The following is a 23,716-nucleotide window of genomic DNA, read 5'->3' on the forward strand; positions in this document are numbered from 1 at the left end:
AAATGGAACCACTACAAAAAAACTAACCATTTTCGTTGGTGGAAACGGAACCGATTTGGCAAAAACGTACCTCAAAGTATTGGCTCAGTATGGTTAAAACGGTAGTCTACCTTTTAAACATATTCTTATTATTGCATATAATAAACAGGAAATATTCATAACTATTCATCCTGCCCTCTCACGTGCAGGTCTACACCGAAATACAATTATTTAACGTTTTAAACAAACTTCATTTTTATTTTTTATTTTACCCTAACCGGACCGGTTACACTGGTACATTTTGTTAAGAGTATGTCATGAACTCCTCCCTCCCATACGCTCATTGCGTGTGATATTCAACCCCTCCCATTCATGGCGCGTACATATTTTATTTAGGTCTCACAACACAGATCACTTCCGGGTGAGAGTTCATTGATCACGGTCCACTATAGTTCCTAATTGTGACACATGTTATGGTTCACATATTCACTTCAAGGAAATGGTGAAGAATTAAAACAATATGTATGTTTAATGGTAAGCCTTCTGGCTGTATTTTGCCCATGTTATTTTGTAATATTGTGCATCGACCTTTTGGGACATGGGTATATAGCGCAAGTGACAGCCGGTGTGAATCGGTTAATGAACCACCTGTTCGGACCAGTACTACTGCCAGATGCGGTAATATAGCTAAAAACTGAGACGGAAATGTTCTCAATTTTGGAGTGAAAATAAATGCTTGTATAATGTATGTTCGCAATGGTGTATGTTGTTAGTGCCAACGAGAACCCGTTCTATGGGCAATCTTCGCTTGAAGTTGGGCAGTTTAACATGGGTTTCAATGGCAGATGACATCTGTGTAGTGAGACCTTAGATTTTCCGATTTACTTATTTATTTAGTTTCCGGCATATAAACAAATGATAGAAAACTTGTAAGCACCTGAATGTATAAATTAAATATATTAATACAATATTTTTCACAAATGTACACAGTTTATCTTACGTAACCTACAGCAAGTGCTATTCGTACTTAATTATGGATTCATGTAATGAAATTACTACCGATAATGTATTAAAACTACATTCCCTGGAATATTTTAATTATTTAAGCATATAAAACAGAAAATCCAATTACGTTTGGTGCATATATGACGCCGCACTCCGCATTGGTTTCACTACGCTGGCTTATCCAGATCAAAAACAAAGCCAGTATTTTGAAAGTGGGACACTTTTGACGGGCTTGGTTTATCACAAGTATAGAATTCCCCAACAAGAGATCACGTTAGATTTCGCAATTTTTGAACAAATTTAAATGTCTTGATTGAGGGGTCGTCTCATATCTCCAAAACATATTTATATCCATAGAGGTATGGTACAACGCCTTTCCAGGGGTTGGTGAGTGGGAGATTTGCCTTGAAATTTTGACAGAAAGAAAGAAAGAAGTGTTTTATTTAACGACGCACTCAACACATTTTATTTACGGTTATATGGCGTCAGACATATGGTTAAGGACCACACATATTTTGAGAGGAAACCCGCTGTCGCCACTACATGGGCTACTCTTCCGATTAGCAGCAAGGGATCTTTTATTTGCGCTTCCCACAGGCAGGATAGCACAAACCATGGCCTTTGTTGAACCAGTTATGGATCACTGGTCGGTGCAAGTGGTTTACACCTACCCATTGAGCCTTGCGGAGTACTTACTCAGGGTTTGGAGCCGGTACCTGGATTAAAAATCCCATGCCTCGACTGGGATCCGAACCCAGTACCTACCAGCCTGTAGACCGATGGCCTGCCACGACGCCACCGAGGCCGGTGAAATTTTGACAGTGGCATACGCGTTACATGTAAGGGGGTGTTACAAATTACGTAACGCTCTAGGGGTAGAGGAAGAGGGTACTGTGTTCGATTTACGTAACATTTTTCAAGACTATATGTTATTTTTATTCATTACTTAGACCTAAAAAGGTGGGGGGTTTTGGAAATGCGCGGTCAGTCTAGGATGGATCCCCATCGGCGGGTATACAAAAATACCATGGTAAGTGATATCCTGTCTCTGGGATGGTACATATAAACGATCACTTGTTAAAAAAATAAATGTAGCGGGTTTCCAAGGCGCGTGTGCAGGAATTTCAGCCGGGTTGGGATTATAGACTGTGTTGAGTGAAGTTTATATGGGGCCATGCTCCCCCCAAAAATACATTTCAATTTTTTTTAAGCTTAGGCAAGTAAGGGTTTCGACCTCCAATATCCTCCCCCTGCACATGCACCTGATTTCTCTCTAAGATTATATGTCAAAATTACCAAATGTTAGACATCCAACAGCAGATGGAAGGAAGGATAGGATATGTTTTATTTAACAACACATTTTATTTACGGTTGTATGGCGTCGGATGATTATTAAATCAATATGCTTTATCTTTGATGTCGTTAACCCACCCCCCCCCCCCCCCCAACTTGACCCTTTCCAAACAAAATAATATTTATTTGAATTTGTCGATTTTAACACATAAAATTAAGAAGTGAAAACGTTCATTGTCTACTTTAGTATATTTTATTTTAAAAATATATACATGATTAATGTGTTACTAGTATACAAACTAAACTTTGAAAGTTCTACTAACACTTTATAAAATATCAATTCTAAAATAGGAAGGTACGACTGTCGATAATACATTGTCAAGATCAAACCGGTTTTAACTAAAGACTCTAGTACCGTATCCTCAACCGAACGTTCTTGGTACAGCTCAAGATTTCTCTTTTAATGTTTTGAGACGAACCCTACAATTTGAAATCGGCAAACGCACGTGTTAACTGAAACTGACAACAGGCTGTCGTTTGTACTTTGCTGAGCTATGGCGGCACAGGCGACGAATGAAGCGTATACGTTTGACGATAGCCGTTCATAGCGAACACACACGACTTTTTAAAAAGTGCATTTGAGCTTGTATTTCACATTTGTACATGGTGTTATAATATGGTAACCAGATAATGTAACTTTAAGCATTCCAGGAACACAAAAGCATTATTATAAACATTTAAAAAAATAAAAAAAAAATATTTATTTATTTATGGCGGGGGGGGGGGGGGGGGGGGGGGGGGGAGAGGGCAGACATACAAAAAACTTGTTTTCATTTTAGCCATAGATTTTGGTGCCGTTTCAGTCAACGCTAGATTCTGTCTAATATTTACATTTGGAGCCGTTTTGGCACAGTTTCGTTTCAATGCGCAGAATGTTATCAGCGCATCCACATTTTGTGACTCAGTTGCACATGATGGACTTCTTTTCATATTCTATTTTTGTTCTAGAGAATGTGTTGTTTCAACAAACAACATAGTTTTCATACAAGTCTTTGTTGAAAACTTAAAACCCCAAAGTGTGAGACTCATATGGACTGTATGGTGCCAGAAAAGGATTTATTTTGGGTACGTAATTTTACCCTAGAATTATGTTTTGGTACGTAATTTTACCCTTTTATCCTGCTGGCAGAAACACTGAACGGCGACGCATAGAAGCAATCAAACGTTACACAACACGTTGTGGAATGTTCTGCCTCTCATGCTGCAGTTCCGTAAGAAGTTGCGGAAGTGTCTGGAATGGTGGATTCCTCCGGCGCACACGCTGATCCAGTGCATCCCATAGATGTTCTATTAGGTTTAAATCCGGCGAACGGACAGGCCAAGGTAATGTCTGGACGTTGTGGGCTGCAGAGACTTCTGACTAGCACATGCAGCTTGTGGTCTGGCATTGTCATGCTGAAACATTCCACTGTTGACGTTCATGTGCGGAATGACGTGATGCTGCAGGATCTCGTCTCGATATCTGATACCCGTCAGTGCACCTGCCATATGCACAAGAGCTGTCCTACCACTATGATAGATTTCTACCCACACCATGACACTGTCACCACCAAAACGGTCGACTTGTTGCACGCAGTTTGGAGCATAACGTTCCCCTCGACGTCTATAGACACGTGTGCGTCCATCAGCACGTGACAGGAGAAAACGAGATTCAACTGAGAACAAAACAGTCCTCCACCTGGCACTTGTCCATCTCACCCTCTGCTGACACCACTGCAGACGCTCTGCTAAGCGACGTGGGGTCAAAACGTTACGTTGCACTTGTCTTCTAGGGAGAATTCCTGTATCTCTCAGCCGATTACGAACTGTTTGGTCAGAAATTTTGCGTAGTGCAGGGATTTGTGTCTCTATGGTTGTTGCTGTTGAGGTTCGATTTCGAAGATGAAACTCCCGGATGTATCGATCTTGAGCGGCGGTGGTTACTCTGGGACGACCTGACCTCGGCCTGTCATTAACACTTTTGAGTGGTGTTGTACCATGCCCATAAAGCAGAGATGGTCTGTCTGGAGACGCCAAAGTACCTTGCCACAGCTTGTTGAGTTGCTTGCTTGTTGAGTTGCTTGCAATCTCTTAATGGCATTATTGCTTTGAGGTGACGTCAATCTTGGCATTATTGCGTTACCTACAGTGTCGTTATGCGGTCTGTTTGAATCACTGCTGATGTGACCTTTTATGCCCCACCAACGGAGGGTTCGGCATGCAAAGTTACAGAACTTCATGATGCACATGCTTCTCTGAGGGTTGCGCTTTTGCGTTTCAGTACAAACGTTGACTGTGGCTACGTTTATGCGAATCGATGGTGTTTTCTAGTGTTTTTGCATCATCATTCGCTCATAATCCGATAGAATTATTTGTTTAACCAATGTCAAGTTTCGTTTTAGAAGAGTATATATATACATATATATATATATATATATATATATATATATATATATATATATATATATATATATATATATATATATATATATATATATATCACAACGTTTTGGGGGATGAGGGAAGAGTGTTAAAAATACCATATGCCACACATACACACACACACACACACACATATATATATATATATATATATATATATATATATATATATATATATATATATATAAAGATGGAATTTCACAACGTTTTAATGGAATAAGCGCTTTTCACCCGTAACGGGTTCATCAGTTCCAAATACATGACCATATTTGGAACTGATGAACTCGTTACGGGTGAAAGGCGCTTATTCCATTAAAACGTTGTGAAATTCTATCTTTTTATATATTCATCCGATACACTTCATTCTAATAACTTTTATATATATATATATATATATATATATCTAATGAATTTTGGATAAAACAAACAAACACCATTCACTTTTGCATACATTCCAATACAATTTTTGTGTTAATATATTGTGTTAAATATACAGCGATATCGAGAGGGCTGGGTCATTGCTATTTATGGGAGTACTCTCCCTTGATAACTACGTAACCTTGCAAAAAATCAACATAGGTTGACCATGAACATTTTAGCCACCATTATGCCAGAGTATCACCTCATTTTGCCGTTGTACAAGTGGCAGAATACAACTTGCAGAGTTGTTATCACGAAGTACTAACGTTACAAGTAACTTCCTGCAGAGGGCATCCTACTTGCCATCAACGAACGACTTCAAAAGGCATTTTAGAATTTTAAAATAATTTTTTGAATGAAGAACTATTTCCTAAACCTTTAAGACGGGTGACAATTGAAGGAATGGATATTCATAATAATTAATATTACAAACAGAATGGTGCATACTATTTAATGGGAATGGTAGAATACTCTACTGCCCTGTAGAATCGTAGATGACAAAAATGGAAGGCCTAACTCTGCACCATTGACAAAGAGCTAAAGCTTTACAAACGTAAATAAAAAGCAATGATAAATTATTATAACGCCGACGGATTGAATATTGTGTCTGATATGAAATGTGTCAAAGACATTGTTATTTGTTATTTATCTCTCTCTGCTTAGTAATTTCTTTTTTTTTAATGTTGTTTATGTTACTTATTCATTTGATTTAAATTAATACAGGTTTGCTCACTTATTTAACTTTTATTATTTATATATTTTACTTATTTACTCAAAGTCAGAACTGAAATTTTATTATTATTATTATTATTACAGAAGTGGCGATTTCTGGTTTGGTTTGTTCGATACAAGTACAGGTAATTATAGTTGGACAGACTGTGAAGTGCTGGGAACCTGGACTTCGTGGGATAGACGTGAACCAGACGTCCAAGCCACAGACAAATGTAATCGAATACAGAAGGACTCTTTCAAATGGAGGACCAGACATTGTGCTAAAGAGTTCAACTACATTTGTGAAATTGCATTAGGTCTGTAGTATTTTGGGGATTCTCTTTCATTTTCTTCACATTTCTTTGTGATCTTTTCCATGAGTATTTTATTTTGTTGTTGTTATATTATTGCTTTAAATTTTTGTTTTATTTTTAAATCTCGATAATACACTGTTTGTGTTTACTTTTGTGTTTGTTTGTTTGTCTACTTGTTTGTTTGTCTTTCTGTTGTTGTTTTTGGGTTGTTGTTTTTTTAAATATTGTATGCGTTTCTGTCATGTCTGTTAGATTTACTTCAGGAGTGTCTCTTACTTCTTTTACATTTAATTTAGAATCGTGTGATATTTCAAATAAATATATTTTAGTGAAAAGTTAAATTTGTAAAATGGCTAATGACTAACATGAAATATTATATTTGTAGTATGAAAATCCACAAAAAGATATTAAACATCTATTAAAGACTATTATAAATATTGCACAAAGAAAATTTGAAAAGTATACTTTTAAAAATTGCAATTATAACTTGCGCACTGTGGTTTAATCTTTTCAAATAAATAAGTGTACAGTCTATATAGAAAAAGAAACGCTTATTGTTTATTTATTTATTTTAATCTTGGTTTGATTCGAAATAAATTAAACAACAAAATAAAACAAAATAACAACACCAGATCCTTCTTTCACATTGATAACTCAGTATGCTATCTTTCTTTCTTCTTTTCTCTCGCTATGGTTTTCTTTATATATATATATATATATATATATATATATATATATATATATATATATATATATATATATATATATATATATATATATTTTTTACATATTAATTTGACGCATATCAATGCCATGATGATACATTACACACACACACACACACACACACACACACACACACACACACACACACACACACACACACATACATACATACATACATATATGTATCCCTGGATCAATGACAGTATGATTTTAATTACATCACATTTATCAAATAAATCAAATATTTATAGTAGAGTAAAATCATAGCGTTGATATAGATCAAATTAATTAAGTAAAACATACAAAAAAGATATAGTCCAGTTCGGTTGTTTCCTATTTCCTATTTCATGGATCACTAGTTCGAGGAAAATATAAGACTGACGGGACCGATAATTTACTTTGAGTGAAGGATTGTATGCGACTCAGGACGCGTTCGATCTATCAATACTTAATATAAGTCTTTACAGAACAAAACACTCGGGACTTTTGGTTCGAGCGATGCGGTGTATTCGACATGTCCAGGTTCGTCCCAACGAGATTGTACTGTATATCAGTTATTCCGTTCTGATGAAAAATAAATTAATAGTTTGTAGTTTGGTTTGTACGGTTATTATTATTTTAGACGAAATCACACTCGATGGAAGTGTCTATTAAGCTCACTAGTATACGAGGTTAATATGAAATCTGGCTCTGAATAAACCATGTAGAGCTAGTTTTGTCTGGGGAAATCTTCAAGCAGAGATATAATAACCACATGGAATCCTTCAATTACATTAAGTATCAAAACAGAACTGTCCAAACACATATGGGAGTTATATCGCATCACACAAAAAGCACCTAAAGGGTACCAAGTGCACAATAAGCTGAAAAAGTCAAACACGTTCAAGCGCAACTCTTGGCAGTGCAACTTGTCTTTGGAAGAGAAGCTGGTCATTATGCTCAGAAAATGGGAAAACATACTTTTAAAAAAACCCCAATCTGAGCTCATTTACAGATGGCGTCGAAACAGTCGCTCTATGACGTCATAAAAATGTACAACAAAGAATAACATTCAGCCATCTAATGAACTCCAGTAAGGCCCCCTTTACACACACGGAGATCGTTGGGTGACCACTGAAAGATCAAAAATTGGCCCAATCTCTCAACGATCTCCTAAAGCCTCGAACAAGCCGTTTCTGTGTAAATGTTTGGGAGATCCTTGTGTGCTCGTTGTGTGATCAAAAATGCAATTTTCGGGTGGAAATATTTGGCGTTCATTGAAAGATCGCTGAGAGATCATTAGGAGATCGGTGAGATCGTTGAGAGATTGTTGAGCATTCATTGAGATCGTTGAGAGATTGTTGAGCATTCATTCAGATCGTTGAGAGATCGCTTCCCTTGGAGATTGCTGAGAGATTGTTTTGGACTGAGTAAAAACTTTGAGGAGACCGTGGCGACCGTGGGGTTCACTGGAAGATCATTGAGAGGTAATTGAGAGATCTTGGTGATCGCTGGACGCTCATTGAAAGATCATTGAGAGATTGTTTTGGACTGAGTAAAAACTTTGAGGAAACCGTGGCGACTGTGGAGATCACTGGAAGATCATTGACAGGTCATTGAGAGATCTTCGTGATCGCTGGACGCTCATTGAAAGATCTGGCCATTTTTTCATATCTCAACGACCTCCACCCTGTGTAAAGGGGATTTAAGTGTGAAACTCCATGGTATGACAAATTAAGGCTATAACCATGGTACAATCCGTGTATGGTCCACTATTACGGCCATATTGTCATTTGATATTCTATAATATATATATATCAAACTTCGATAACTCGATCTTGAAGAGGACGAGGAAATAGTTCAAGTTTCAGGGAGTTCAAATTTTCGAAAATAATATATATACGAGTTCAAATTTGAAACTACATTGCAGCTGGATGATTTCACTTAATGTTGTAAGAAGCGAGCGCATCACTGCCTACCTTTAAACATTGAAAACTATGCATTCCCAGTTGAAAGGCAAATGAAGCTTCGAGGTGAAGTCAACGCCAGGTGACGCCACACGGAAATAGGGTTCTACGTGAAAAAGGAAACCAGTCTAGCAAGTCGTTTTCGTACACAATTAAAAATAAACAAAATACAGCGTATTCAACTTGCATTAATTATGAAACGAAATAAAAATAAGTAGAAACTGATGTCCAGATCGAAATTTTGTTTTATTTCTTGTGTGTTGTACCGTAGGCTTAATATACGTAGGTAAGGTGTGTACGTGTTGTACGTTTTTTCGTGACTAACATTAATTCGGACCAACTGTAAAATGGGAGTAAAATTATTATTTTGTATTAATATTTTTTTCAGAAGTGATAATCATTATGAAGTACATACAATGTTTGTGAATTTACATAAAACTTTATTATGACTTTTTAAAACAAATTATCGTCAATGGCTTGGGTACCAGACGTTTCCTCTCCAAGCCAGTTCGCCCCCCCCCCCCCCCCCCAACTATTTGTCGGTTCGCCCCACCCCCAATATTAATGTTAGGCAGTAAAGATGACATTGATTAATATACATGGGTGTTAGTGGTCACATGACCTATTTTACCTACAAACGTAGTCATGTTTCATAATTTTGATTTTTTTTTTTTCCTTATCGATTTTTTGTTGGGGATGAAGATATTTGACATATTTGAGGTGTGTGTGTGTGGGGGGGGGGGGGATGCAAATTTTATTATCAGTCTTCAAACTTACTTGGATGCTGTGAATGCCTTTTAAGTTAAAATTAATTCTTGCTTTATGACACCACTAGAGCACATTGATAAATTAATCAGCTATTGAATGTCAACCATTTGGTAATTGACGGTTTTCGATTAGCAGCATTATTACTAAGTATACGCTACAGCCCCCCCCCCCCCCCCCCCCATTGTGTGATAATTTATCTATTCGGGCAAAAATTCTCTGGTCATTCGGGTAAGGATGGTCAGTTACGCCCCCCCCCCCCCCCCCCAAAAAAAAGAAAAAAAAAGTGTGCCCGCATGCCCATGGGCCAATTCATCATCATGGTATGGTAAACTGAGATGTCTAGTTAAGAAAACGATACCCAGGGCTTTAGATTGCAACTAAGCCAAGGTATTAAATGCTGTGCCCAAAATAAACATACCAAATTAAATACAAACACGCTAACCTCAAAACAGTTTACTTCAAAACCACTGACATATTTTGCTTGAATTAGATTAAAATAACTTATATATATATATATCAGAGATGGGGCTATTACTTGACAAAAGTAATCGATTACGATTACGATTACTTTAGAATGTCATGATTACGATTACGATTACGATTACAAGATAATTGAAAGTAATCGATTGCGATTGCGAATACATTGTCTAACAATTATGATTACAATTTTACAACCATACCGATTTCATTCATTGAAAGACATAATGGATAATTTTGGATTATTTATTAAATTATTTCAAACATTTATAAACGTATGTATACTGCAAGGAGGGAATCAGTTTCCAAAACCAGATGTATTATTCTTAAATTTGGATTATTGACGAAAAGTTACCCATAACCATAGGTATAATGATTGTATAAATGCATAACATATATATATTGTTATATTATTGAAATAAGCCATAATTAGTAATTGCAAACTGTCTGATCACTATTACTTTTTTTTTTTATTGTTTGTAGAATGTATACCATTTAATACCATCTACCAATTATTACTTTTTCAAAATCTATAAATGAAGAAATAAAGAACGAAACAAAAGAACAAACAAGTAAATAAATAATTAAATTGATATTTGCATACATATACATATGCACAAGTTGCTCATTGCATTTAATAGTTGACATTCTAAAATTGACTATTATTAATGAATCGATTTGCAGTTATGCTTGTTTTGTGCCATATTATAAGGATCCAATTGTATCGGTGAAGATTACAAGTATCTTGGTCTTGGTGTGTTTATTTTGGTATCATTAGAAGCGCCGCGTTTCGTAGAACATCTATTAAAATCAGCTTTCGGGAATTTTTATCAGACGTATTAGTGTTTTAAGCTATTTTGAAGAAAAATAAACCAAGGTTTATCGTGATAGACTACTTTCAACTGGGTGTTTGCTTAATTAGTTACGTTATTTGTGGTTGTGTCTGCGACAGGGTGAGGATGACTGCCCATGGAAGCAAGCTTAATACGACTGGCTGGCTGCCCGTCTGCAGTCGTAACCACTAACAAAAGAAAAGAAAGTTTGCCACGGTACCATTCGTGGACTTTCACACCTGTGACAAAACGAGATATTGTCAAGCGTTTCTTAGTTGAATTCAGATCCGTGATAACGCTGTATATGCATTCAGAGGAACGCAAGTGTTTTATTATAAAAACAAATTATATATATATATATATATATATATATATTATTCATTTTTTACCGCAATGAATTAGGACACAAAATTGGGACATGATGCAGCGCCCTTTTATATATTGCTAGCTAGAACACTCTATTAATTCAAGTGGTTTTACAGTAAACGTAAACACGATAGATACCATTATGAGAATGTGTGTCTTCATCCCCTGGGTAACATTCATTTGGTAATCCAGAGTTATGATCCCCTGTTTCTCAAGGCAAATAATAGTTCTACTATGAGAGTAGTAGACAATGGAAGATCAGTTCTACTGACTGACCAGTACTGCTTCTAACTATAGGCACTGTTACTGGAGTTGATGCTAAACACATCTAAGTTTAGTAAATAATTATGAGTAATCATGAAAGTAATCGCTGATTACGATTACATTAGCAATGTAATAAATTACGATTGCGATTACATGACATTCTCAAACAATGTAATCCATTATGATTGCGATTACATGACAACATGTAATCGATTACTAATTACGATTACCCCATCTCTGATATATATATATATATATATATATATATATATATATATATATATATATATATATATATATATATATATATATATATTGTGCCCAAATTAGTGAGATCTAAAGCCCTGAGTACCAGTGCCACTAATGCAACAGCTGTGAAGGGTGAACTATTTTTAGATGAATTCTATTTAGTCATCAACATATTTTGGGTGGAGTTTTTTTTTTACATCTGTCACCATGTTGTTATATATACAGTACACAACAGAAAACAAATGTCGACAAGCAATCCATAGTTTCGCAGTGTATTTATCCCCAGCAATAACTATCCAGGTCTTCCATCTGCTCACCTCTCCCTCTCTTTCTCTTTCCTTCTTTTTATCTCCCTCCCCCAAATCAAAGCCAGTTAATGTCAATGAATTTGTGTGTGTGGGGGGGGGGGGGGGGTTGGGGAGGGGGGTATGAACACAAATGTATGTAAACAAAGCATTTATAAATGTCTAAAAATATAAAACCAACAACATGCAAAGCATCATAATTTAGAAATATAAATCACATTTATGTAAAACAAACCCCCCAAAAACGTTCAAGCACATGTGATACAATTCACTTTCTCTGTTGCAGAACATTGGACATGCATATTTTTATATTATAGGAAGTTCTGTATTTACTTGATTTTCATTCATGACACATCCTTACAATATGTATTACCATTGTAAGGCAATGATTCGAGGATCCCCAACCATGCCATTGTCTGTTTCATCTGGGGCAATTAAAACAAATTTAAAAATTAACTATCCAGAACCCAATGTCATGTAACAGGTGAAATGGTACTGAATAATAGTCTAGGTGGAAAAACCCTGTTTCATATCAATTTTATTACCATCATTTCATGGCTTACATTGGATGACAACTTTCAGTGGACTAATGTTTAGTCATTCAAAGCATAAAAAAAATTCCAGTACCCAATGTTTCAAGTACAGTCTGATATTCACTTGTATCTCACAACTTTAACATCTGACACATTGACACTTATTACTCTTTTTTTATTAAGGAACAATCATCATGAAACATAAAAAAAAACTTTGTTTCATCATCTGAATACGAATCTGGCACTTTTCGTATTGTTTCCATTTTGTAGTCTGCTTGTCCTGTCCCAACAAGACAATACATCAGGTTCTATCCATAAAAACAAGCTTGGAATGGCTTCTAGCTTCAGTCTTTAAGGAACCGTACTAGTTCTGTGCCTGAAATGCAAAATTCAATTATAATACAAATGTATTCATGTAGCTAAGCTTAATAAGTTTTGCACTTATTTTTAAGTCAACAAATAGGAAACAACAGGAATGTCTGTTTAAAGAGCCTCCGCAGATCCTATAGTATAGGTACTTTAGTACTTAGTATTTGACATGCATATATGGTATTTTTGGCACTTGGACTAGTGAGAAAAGAAACTTGCAGCTTTTACACAGCCAAACATCTATCAAATATACACAAAATAATATTAAAATAATATTTGGGTGGAGGGGGTGTTATTGGGTTATTGTTCCTTTTCTTTCCTTATTTATAAATCTTTAAAAAATGTGAAATGACTCGGGCAAACTGGTAACAAGGGCAAAACAACATCATAAAAGATGTTATAAAAATATAACATTATAATTTATATAGCATAATACTATTACTGGAATCAGTATAAAGATGCCGGGAGGAGGTGGGGGATGATTCTGTGCAAACAAATATAATACATTTATATCCTACCAGTAATTTGAAGAAAAAAAAACCCCACAATAATACCCCCACTATCCAAATATTATTTTAATTTTTTTATTATTATATGCATGGTACACATGTATGTAAGGTTATATTGTTAAGGACAACACAGATAATGAGAGAGGAAACCTGCTTCCACCACAATGTCTATTCTTTCTGATGGGCACAAGCAATCTTTTATATATGCAGTATCCCACAGACAGGATGGTACATACCACAGCCTTTGTTACACCAGTTGTGGAGCATTGAATAGAATGAAAAATAGCCCAATGGACCCATTGCGGAAATCAATATTAAACCTACCGCACATTAGGTGATTGCCGTACCACTGGTATATGTCCTGGCTCTATATAAAATATTGATTGGCTGCACATTACAATTTGATATCCTTGCATTAATTATGCAAAGATTAATTGTAAGATTGATTAATTAAATGTGTACTTATAATTGACAAATAGGCTAGACCTAAATAATGTAAAAGTGGTGAAAAAATAGCACATGAAAACTGATAATATCAGTGATAGAGATAGTGTGCCTTTAAGCAAAAAGAAAAAAATCATATCATCGTGTTATTAATATTTTATATTTTAGCATTACCTAAACTATATTCTAACAGAATCTACAGGAGAAAATAGTAAAATAAAAATTCAGTAGGACTTACATGTTTTATAATCTTCTGTCACAGAATATATGCAGTCTGTAAAAGCAAACAACACTGACGGTCGACTTTCAAGTGTCATTTGTCTTATCTCATAGCAACAATCCGTGTTTTGTTTTACAATATCTTGTCACTTGGAAAGTTTCCTTCTTCCGTGGTATTGAGGAACACAAAAACACGAAGAAGGCATTATTTATAGAACGTTTTACAAAATGTTATAGACGCAAAGTCGTTTACTTCCTTGTTTTTCATAGTGTCACGTGGGACCCTGTTGTTGCGTAACGCCTACTATCTAGGAGTTGACGCACCTCGAACGCCTATTAATATATAACTGTCACCCACCACTTTTGTTGGCATCTTCCGACACCCGTGATACATTTATTTTGCGTATATTGTAAAAGTAACTAAATAACAAAACAAAAAATATAACCCAGATGAATTTGAAATACATATGCTTGGGCACATACTCGTATTTATTGATAGAAAAAACAACAAAAAACGAAGGCATTTACATGCATAAGAGGAAGTAAATTATATAATGAACGTTGATGTATTTTGCAGATTTCAAAACATGGCGGAACGTAACTAACAAATAAAAGACTGAATGCCGAATAACACTCAGTTCATTTGTTTTTCTCAAAATTATTTTAATTATTTTAAATAAGAAACATCATTAAAAAGCGCTAATGCAAATCAGGAATTAACATTTATATAAAACAAGGAATAGCGCTAACAATTATTACAAGTGGTCTTTGAAGTTAACCAGACTGTGTCCGTAAATTTGTATTACGTAGCGAAGCCTTCCGCCGTGTACGAACACCGACAACTAAACACAGGATCATTTCGTTCCGCTTAGTCGACGATCTATTATATTGTGTAATTATCACCTTAATACTCGACAGCCCAGACCACCTGAGGCAGGCACGTTTCGTCCGATTGACCTGATTGACAATTCATTTGTCTTTAAAATACTATCGGCAACGACAGTTTGATCAATCCACACGTGTCGAGTTTTAGAGGTGCATAATATATTAAATATTTATGGTGGGAACAAAGAATTAGGTCGAGAGATCGAGTTTATCGAGTTTTCGAAGTTCGCTATTACTAGTTTGTATAGAAATTCGGCAGGGACCGTCGCTTCAGGTCGAGAGATCGAAATGTTCAAGAGATCGAAAGTGGAGTTATCGAAGTTTCACTGTATATATATATATATATAATATATATATATATATATATATATATATATATATATATATATATATATATATATATATATATATATATACACACACACATATGGAAATTAATTAAGCAACACCCGTGTTTGCTCAGACTGAGCAACATTAATGAACTGGTGCATGAAATGTGTCAAAGATTTCCATACCATATGCAATTTTCGTTGAACAGAAAGGGATGAGGAGAAACATAGCCAATAATACCATGACATAATATGGTGTATTTGAAGATGGTACATATTTGGAAAATGACTTCATTTCATTCAAAAACATTACGAATTTTACTGCTATTGCACAGACTTAACTGTCAGTATCATGTACACATCTGATTCACGAAATTGAAGAATAATGTCTGGCACGTCCAAATATCGACTTTCCACCAGTATCTCGTGTAACCTCCCTGCACACGAACAACTGCTTCAAGACGCCTCCTCATTCCTTGGATCAATCTCTGGATTTGATTTTGAGGAATCCTGTTCCAATCCTCATGCAAAGCAGCAGTCAATTCATTGAGAGTCTGGACAGGTGGGTCTCTCTGTCGAACACGACGGCCTAAAATGTTCCACAGATGTTCAATGGGATTGAGATCTGGACTCAAGGCTGACCATGGAATGGTCTCAACAGCATTCTGTTTCAAGAACTGGGTGACAGCACGTGCTCTGTGAGGCCTGGCATTGTCACCCATGAAGATGGGTCTTGTGGCTAGAGGATGATTATCAAAATGGGGGACAACAGTTGTCTCAAGGATCTCCTGTTGATACCGAGGCCCATTAAGGTTACCACGAATGGTGATGAGGTCCATCTTGCAACCCAAGGAAATGCATCCCCATACCATGACTGACCCTCCCCCAAAGGGAACCGTCTCCTGGATATTGCGGGGAACCATGGCTGTGTTCCTTTGTGTCCAGACACGAGTACGACCATCCACCATATGCAATAAGAAACGACTCTCATCGGAAAAGTGAACCCTCCGCCATGATGCAATGTTCCAGCGAACACGTTGATTACACCAGGCAAGTCATGCTGCTTTCTGAGCTAGAGACAGTTTTATACACTTGATTGGTCTTCTGGCCCTGTATCCTGCTGCTTTCAGCCGATTTCTGACGATCCTGCAGGAAATGGCTCTCCCTGGTAACCACTGTTGTTTTAAAGATGCGCTTGAATCCCATGAACGGCGCCTAACCAGTCTCAGCAATGCTCTATCCTCTCTTATTGTTGTCTTACGGGGTCTGCCAGGTCTTGGACGATCTTTAACATCATTGGTAGCCCTGTGTTTGTTCAACAGTCTTGAAATTATGGAAATATTGCGCCCAAGTTGACGTCCAGTTTGTCTGAGGGACATTCCTGTATTTCTCATGCCAATATTTGCCACCTTGTAGCCTCTGACAATTTACGACGTGCCATGACAATTATGGTACTGAACATTCGATGCAAATTGACAGGAGAGAGTTGACAGGAGAGAGTGTGACATGTAATCATTACAAACTTGATTTCAACACTGTTGAGGGTATGACATTTCACATGCATTGTTCGTCGTTGCACGTGCATTAAATATCTCCACGAAAGTCATGCTATTCAGCAAGATGCCACATGTCAATAAATCATTCAGGAAAATGCTCTGTTTTCTTAATTCACAGAATTATAGGTCTATGAATTGGGTGTTGCTTAATTTATTTCCATATGTATATATACATACATACATACAACAGCATTGAAAACGCACCACCAAGAAATGTTTGGATTTCAAAAAGAATACTTGAGCAATAAATGTTTTTGTTGTGAACAGCAATAGATGGATGATTAATAATGACAACAAACAAAACAGGGTGCACAATCATTGATTAGTTTTAATTCATCTACGTATGAAAGACACGTGGGGTCACAATGAAAAGTCAATAGCGCGTATGACCACCAGCTGCAACAACACAAGCCATGCAACGTCTTCTCATCGACCCTATAAGTCTGTGAATAGTGTTCTGGACATTATCGTTCACTAAATACTGTGTTGTAACACGTGCTGTGTGCGCGTGGGAGTTGTCTTGCTGAAATGTGTGCATATCTCAATGCTGATGAAAGAAGGGAATGACGTGATTTTGCAAAACGTTATCCCGGTAGTAAATGTCATTAATTCTGCCAAGGCAAACATGGAGTGCTGTTCGGTGATTGTTGAATGGTGGCATCCAAACCGCTGTGCGATGACTCAACTCGAAATGACTTGAAGCATGCCTAAAGCGCGTTCACGTTCCTCAGCTGTCAACCTTGTCATCACTTGTTTAACGTTCCCTCAAAGACTACTTCATAAATGAAAGTGGCTTTTCAGAGACCATCTTTTATAGCCCCAATCAGCATGATTTGCACATTCGATTTACGTTTTTCATTATATGCATGGACTATGTTGTATTTTGATGTTGTGTTTCATGAAGTGTTCAGGCATTCGTTTTTGTCGTCATGCGTGGTCTATAAGGTAGTATGGTACTTATTTATTGATATTTTAATGCTGATATTCGCCCCATTCACATTTGTTATCATCAACTGGTGGTGCGTTTTCAATGCTATTCAATGCTATATATATGACGTCATATTTAGCAGTTATTTAACAGTTCCTTTCTGAAGATAAGATGAAACATGTAAAAGGATAGTTATTTCTTAAAATTGTTTTTTAAATACATATATACTGTACACTTGTTTTCTTTTATCATTTATATATATATATTATATATATATATATATATATATATATATATATATATATATATATATATATATATATATATGTGTGTGTGTGTGTGTGTGTGTGTGTGTGTGTGTGTGTGTGTGTGTGTGTGTGTGTGTGTGTGTTCATATGCCACTATAATTTATGTTATTTTATTTTATATGTATGTATATTATGAATTCTTAAAGGCCAGTAGGCCTATTGCAATAAATTATATATATAGTCAACCTGTCCAAGCGGCCACCTGTAATCAGCGGTCACCTGCCTTAAGCGGCCACGTTTTTTACCCTCTCAAACGATTTATAATGTAAACGCACCTGTAATAAGCGGTCGCCTAAATCGGATCCCAAATCGCTAAAATACCTGTATTAAGCGGCCATACTAAATGTTTACTGTTAAATAAAAGGGATACAACAGCGATAAGGTGCAGCAAATAACCGATCTTCACAATCATTCAGGCCCGACATCTCAACTGCGTATCACTTAAACAAGTATGACTCTGGAATCTTGTTGCCTCTGTGCAGGCTACGCTTGACATGCGTATATTGACTCACTATGAAATGGAAAAAGAAAAAACTTGTTGAGAATGGTTAATTTAATATATTCCAGTTGCATTTTTTCTGAAGTTGATTTATTGTCAATTGTGAAGCACACATCCGTTGCTTAGCAGTACAGACGGCAAAACAACAAACAAAAACAACTATTTTTTTCGACTCCCTTGTGTGACCGCTTAAGACGGGTTTGTCTGTGTGTGTTTGACAGGTTTGATTGTGTGTGTGTGTGTGTGTGTGTGTGTGTGTGTGTGTGTGTGTACACATATACAATCGAATCACACATTCTATATATAGATAGATAGATAGATATGTTTTCTAGATTGCTGCTGGTACGACACATACCCACGTAAGACGTTGACGGGAAGTTTGGTTAGTGCAGGAATCATGAACCTCCCCGGATGTAAGAACCATTGTCTGACTAAAGACGTGCCAGATGAGGAGTGTGCGGCCTTTACCTTCACGGGGGATGATGAATGTCTGCTGTTGATGAGGAACAAGCTGTTTCTAGAAAATGATACCGTTCCTGGAATGGAGTTCAACACGCCCAGTGTTTCTGGAATCAAGCGATGTTTTGTCTGTGAGTCCTGTGTTGTATTTTAAGATTCCACATTCATTTATAACTGCGTATTTGTGATCACATTTAAAAAAAAAAGTAATCATAGTAAATGTTTTTACAAAATAATGCAAAAACAGCATTAATTAACGAGGAACATATAATTTATAACGTCTTTAATATTCTGTGTTACATTTAACTGTTTCTGCTGTCTGAAGTAAATCCATAAACAATTACGTCATATTATGTCATAATTACCGCTGTAAGTATTATATAGCACTCATAGAAGAACAGTTTCAATATGTTGAAAAGCATATTTCTAATCAAAGGCGTACGGGCTCCCATTTTATCATGGGGCAGGCTGATGTTTGCCCGAATTAAACAATGCCCGAATCGGGAAAACAACATTTATTCATATTAGTATTACTAGTAAACACCTATATGTGGTTGCAAACAAATCACTTCACATGATTACATGGATTACAGCTAATTTTGCGTGTAGAATGATGGAAATGCATGGCAAAAAGATCTCGAGTTTTTGTCCGAATTTGCCCCGTCTCGTACGCTTATGTTTCTAATTACTTGGGATTCTTCATTTATTAAAAACGTTCAGGAAGGAAGAAGGAAGGACATGGTTTATTTAACGAAGCACTCAATACATTTTATTTACGGTGATATGGCGTCTGTAAAAAGTACAAACAACTGGTAGGAATTAAGGCCAAATGTCAATGGTGTAGTAATCATGTGATAATATTATGAATATTAAGTTTCCATTATTATTAACTCAACGACAGTCAACATTTCGACCATTGCCAATACTTAAAGTTTGTTTTAGTTTAACGATACCACTAGAGAACAATGATTTATTAATCATCGTCTATAGGATGTAAAACATTTGGTAATTTTAACATATAGTCTTGGTGACGAAACCTGCTAAATGTTTTCATTAGTAGCAAGGGATCTTTTATATGCGCCATACCACAGACAGGATAGTACATACCAGTCGTGAGGGAGCGCTTTACCACTAGGCTACGCCCCGCCCCTGCCAAAATTCTATCGACATAATGGTGAAAGCATATCCAGGTTAGTCCTCCTATGGGAGGGATAAAACATCACGCTACGGATCTCCTAGGGGAGTGGCGGTCCTCCTAATTGTGAATTATGGAAGCAGTTACAACCTTGACCAACATCCTTTCGACCCTGTCTTGTGCAGAAATACGATGTTGATAATGGAATGTGGTTTTCTCGTTCAGATTCACAAGGCATTGTTATACTGACAGTGGCGTAGCGTAGACTGAACCTTGGGACAAGCGAATATGAACCAGCGGACCCTGTTTGTATACATTTGTCCTGGACATGAACATCGGATTGGGATCGATCACCGTCGGTGAGCCCATTGGGCTATTTCTCGTTCCAACCAGTGCACCACGACTGGCATATCACAGGCCGTGATATGTACTACCCTGTATGTGGAATGGTACATATAAAAGATGCCTTGCTGCTAATCAAAAAGAGTAGCCCTTGAAGTGGCGACAGCGAGTTTTCTCTCTCAATATCTGTGTGGGTCTTAACCATGTCTGACGCCATATAACCGTAAACAAAATGTGTTGAGTGCATTGTTAAACAAAACATTTTTCCTTCCTTCTACATGAACAGCTTAATATTATATTGTAAAAAGTAGTTGTAGTCGAATCCCCCAGCTTACGCCTATGGGCAATTTTTGATACTATTACTTGGTGACAGCTATACTCATGACGCAACTTTCTCCAATTTGACGTTTTGGTAAAGGGGCGGGGTTTGCTCAGTTGGCAGAACGATCGGCGGAGGTGTTTAGGTAGTAGGATCAAAACCCCGTTGGTGGGTCCATCTCTTAATTGGAATTTCTCAGTTTCAACCAGTGCCCCATGACTGGTATATCAACGGTCGTGATATGTCTGTGGGAATGTGCATTTAAAGATCCATAGCTGCTAATGGACAAATTCAGCGGGTTTATTTTCTAAGCCTACGTCAGGATTATCAAACGCTTGACGTCCAGTAGCCGTTAATTAATAAATCCATGTGTTCTAGAGGTGTGGTTACACAAAACAAACTGACTTTCCGATTATATTTTATATTATTATTATTTTCCGAGGAAACCCGCTGTCGCCACATAGGCTACTCTTTCACGACAGATAGCAAGGGATCTTTTATTTGCGCTTTCCACAGGCAGGATAACACAAACCATGGCTTTTGTTGAACCAGTTATGGATCACTGGTCGGTGCAAGTGGTTTACACCTACCCATTGAGCCTTGCGGAGCACTCACTCAGGGTTTGGAGTCTGTATCTGGATTAAAAAATCCCATGCCTCGACTGGGATCCAAACCCAGTACCTACCAGCCTCTAGACCGATGGCCTAACCACGACGCCACCAAGGCCGGTCGATTATATTGAACCATATTACATGTTCTATTGTTTTTCAAGCTACACATTGTACGCTTATAAAATAGTATTACCTCCAGTATTTTAACATATTAAACATATCAAATAGGCGCGGGTCTAGGGGAGGGTGTTAGTGGTGCGAACCCCTCCCTAGAACATACAAAACGCTCCGAAAATCGAATGCGTAACTTCCTTTTGGCAGGGAAGATGTAATATTTTGGTTGGATAATTTGTGTGAATAATTTTGCAGTAAAATATGTTTGAAACAATTTGTGTTGGCTGGGTGTTTCTGTGGGAAGAGCAAACATTGTTTTGTTTAACAACATCTCTAGAGAACATTGATCTGTTAATCATCGGCTATTGGGTGTCAAACATTTGGTCATTTTTGACACGAAGTCTTACAGGAAAACCCCTCTACATTTTCCCATTAACAGTAAGGGGTCTTTCATATGGACTTTCACACAGACACGACATCGCATTCCACGACCTTTGATATACCTGTTATAGGGTACTGGTTGGGACGAGAACAAAGCCCATCTAAGAATGCATCCACAAAGGAGGTCTGGGGGACATTTCCTTTATACATGCATAATGCATGTTAGTGTACTTCAGAACCTGTAGGTACCCTCTTGTTTTGGACACCGCACTCTCCATCCCCAGAAAAACACAGACGCCGTCCCTGCTAATCTAATAATAATAATAGTCGATTTATTGCTATCCTGATTTTTATTTTGTAGATTATTCGACAAACACCAATTCGAGGTATGTTGATTCTGGTCAGTTCCCTAACTTTACCTGTCCAATTACTCCACCAGCACCGACCCAATCATCGTCACCAGAGTTATGTTCCCTGAGTCCGTCATCGCTTTGCGCCTCCTCGTCATCAATTGAACCAAGTCTTCTGTCCACACCGTCAACTGTTTGTTCAGGTGATGTACTATCATATGTTAAACAAGGATATAATAATGACAAAAAGGAAGTTTTATTGAGAAACCAACTAATTTATTTTTAAAGTGATTGGTTGGCTTTGTTTCCAAACTCTGCAGATGGAAAATAATGTAAGTTGTTAGTATACGTCAAAGCTAGTTGCTTTATTTTGAAACTGTTGGAATGTTTATGTCAAAACCAGTATGAAGTTTTTGATTAGTTTAATTTGAAATAGTGATTTATTTTGAAAACGGATTCAGGAATTACTTAATTGTTTTTCCTTCAGATATTCATAATCACACACACACACACACACGCACGCACGCACGCACGCACACACGCACGAGCGCGCGCGCGTAAACACACGCATGTAAACTAGTTTGCAACAATATTAGAACCAAATAAATTTCAATTTAATGGTCAAAGCGTTATCCAAATACAAGACATTGCAATGGGTACAAGAATGGCCCAAGTTATGCTAATTGATTTATGGGTTGTTTTGAAACGTTTCTACTAAACAAATGCGTTAACTCGCCGCTGCTTTGGAGTAGATATACAGATGACATATTCTTTATTAATTCTGAGCAAGATCTAAATAAATTCATTTAGTCTTCTAATCAACAATACCCAACTATTAAATTTACATACACATATTCAAGGAATAAAGTGACATTTTTAGATGTTGATGTTATTAAAACAGATAGTGTGTCTTTTTCAACAACTGTTCATCCAGAAACAAAACACACACACACACACACACACACACGCCAATATTTACATTTCAAAGCAGCTCACACAAAAGCACATAAAAAGGAATTCCATTCAATTAAGCTAAAAGGTACACCCGAATCATTTCGAACAGTGACACGTTACAAACTGCCCCTGCGCGTGTTGTAACCTCACCGTGGTGCAGGAGTGTAACATTCTCTTTGAGAATGGCCAATACAGCACAAATTGAAGTTTAAGGTAAAAGTCAGTATCTTATCTGTGATATTTGTATTTGTATTTTTGCACAGTTCTTTACACTGTTTTTATTTATATCTTGAATTTTTCTGTTGATATTGATCATCACCTTGTTTGTTTCCATT

General features: G+C 36.8%; 1 protein-coding gene across 1 annotated transcript in view; it reads left to right on the top strand.

Annotated features, from left to right (window-relative positions):
* The window catches only part of LOC121384159, a 35,490-nt gene that overhangs the window by 6,382 nt on the left and 5,392 nt on the right, over positions 1-23,716 (top strand). Inside the window, exons 4-6 of the mRNA XM_041514415.1 lie at positions 5,995-6,206; positions 19,049-19,306; positions 22,439-22,630. Coding sequence (XP_041370349.1) covers positions 5,995-6,206; positions 19,049-19,306; positions 22,439-22,630 — 662 coding nt within the window. The remainder of the gene's footprint in view (positions 1-5,994; positions 6,207-19,048; positions 19,307-22,438; positions 22,631-23,716) is intronic.

The sequence above is a fragment of the Gigantopelta aegis genome, chromosome 10 (assembly GCF_016097555.1).
Source record: "Gigantopelta aegis isolate Gae_Host chromosome 10, Gae_host_genome, whole genome shotgun sequence".
NCBI classification, from domain to species: domain Eukaryota; kingdom Metazoa; phylum Mollusca; class Gastropoda; order Neomphalida; family Peltospiridae; genus Gigantopelta; species Gigantopelta aegis.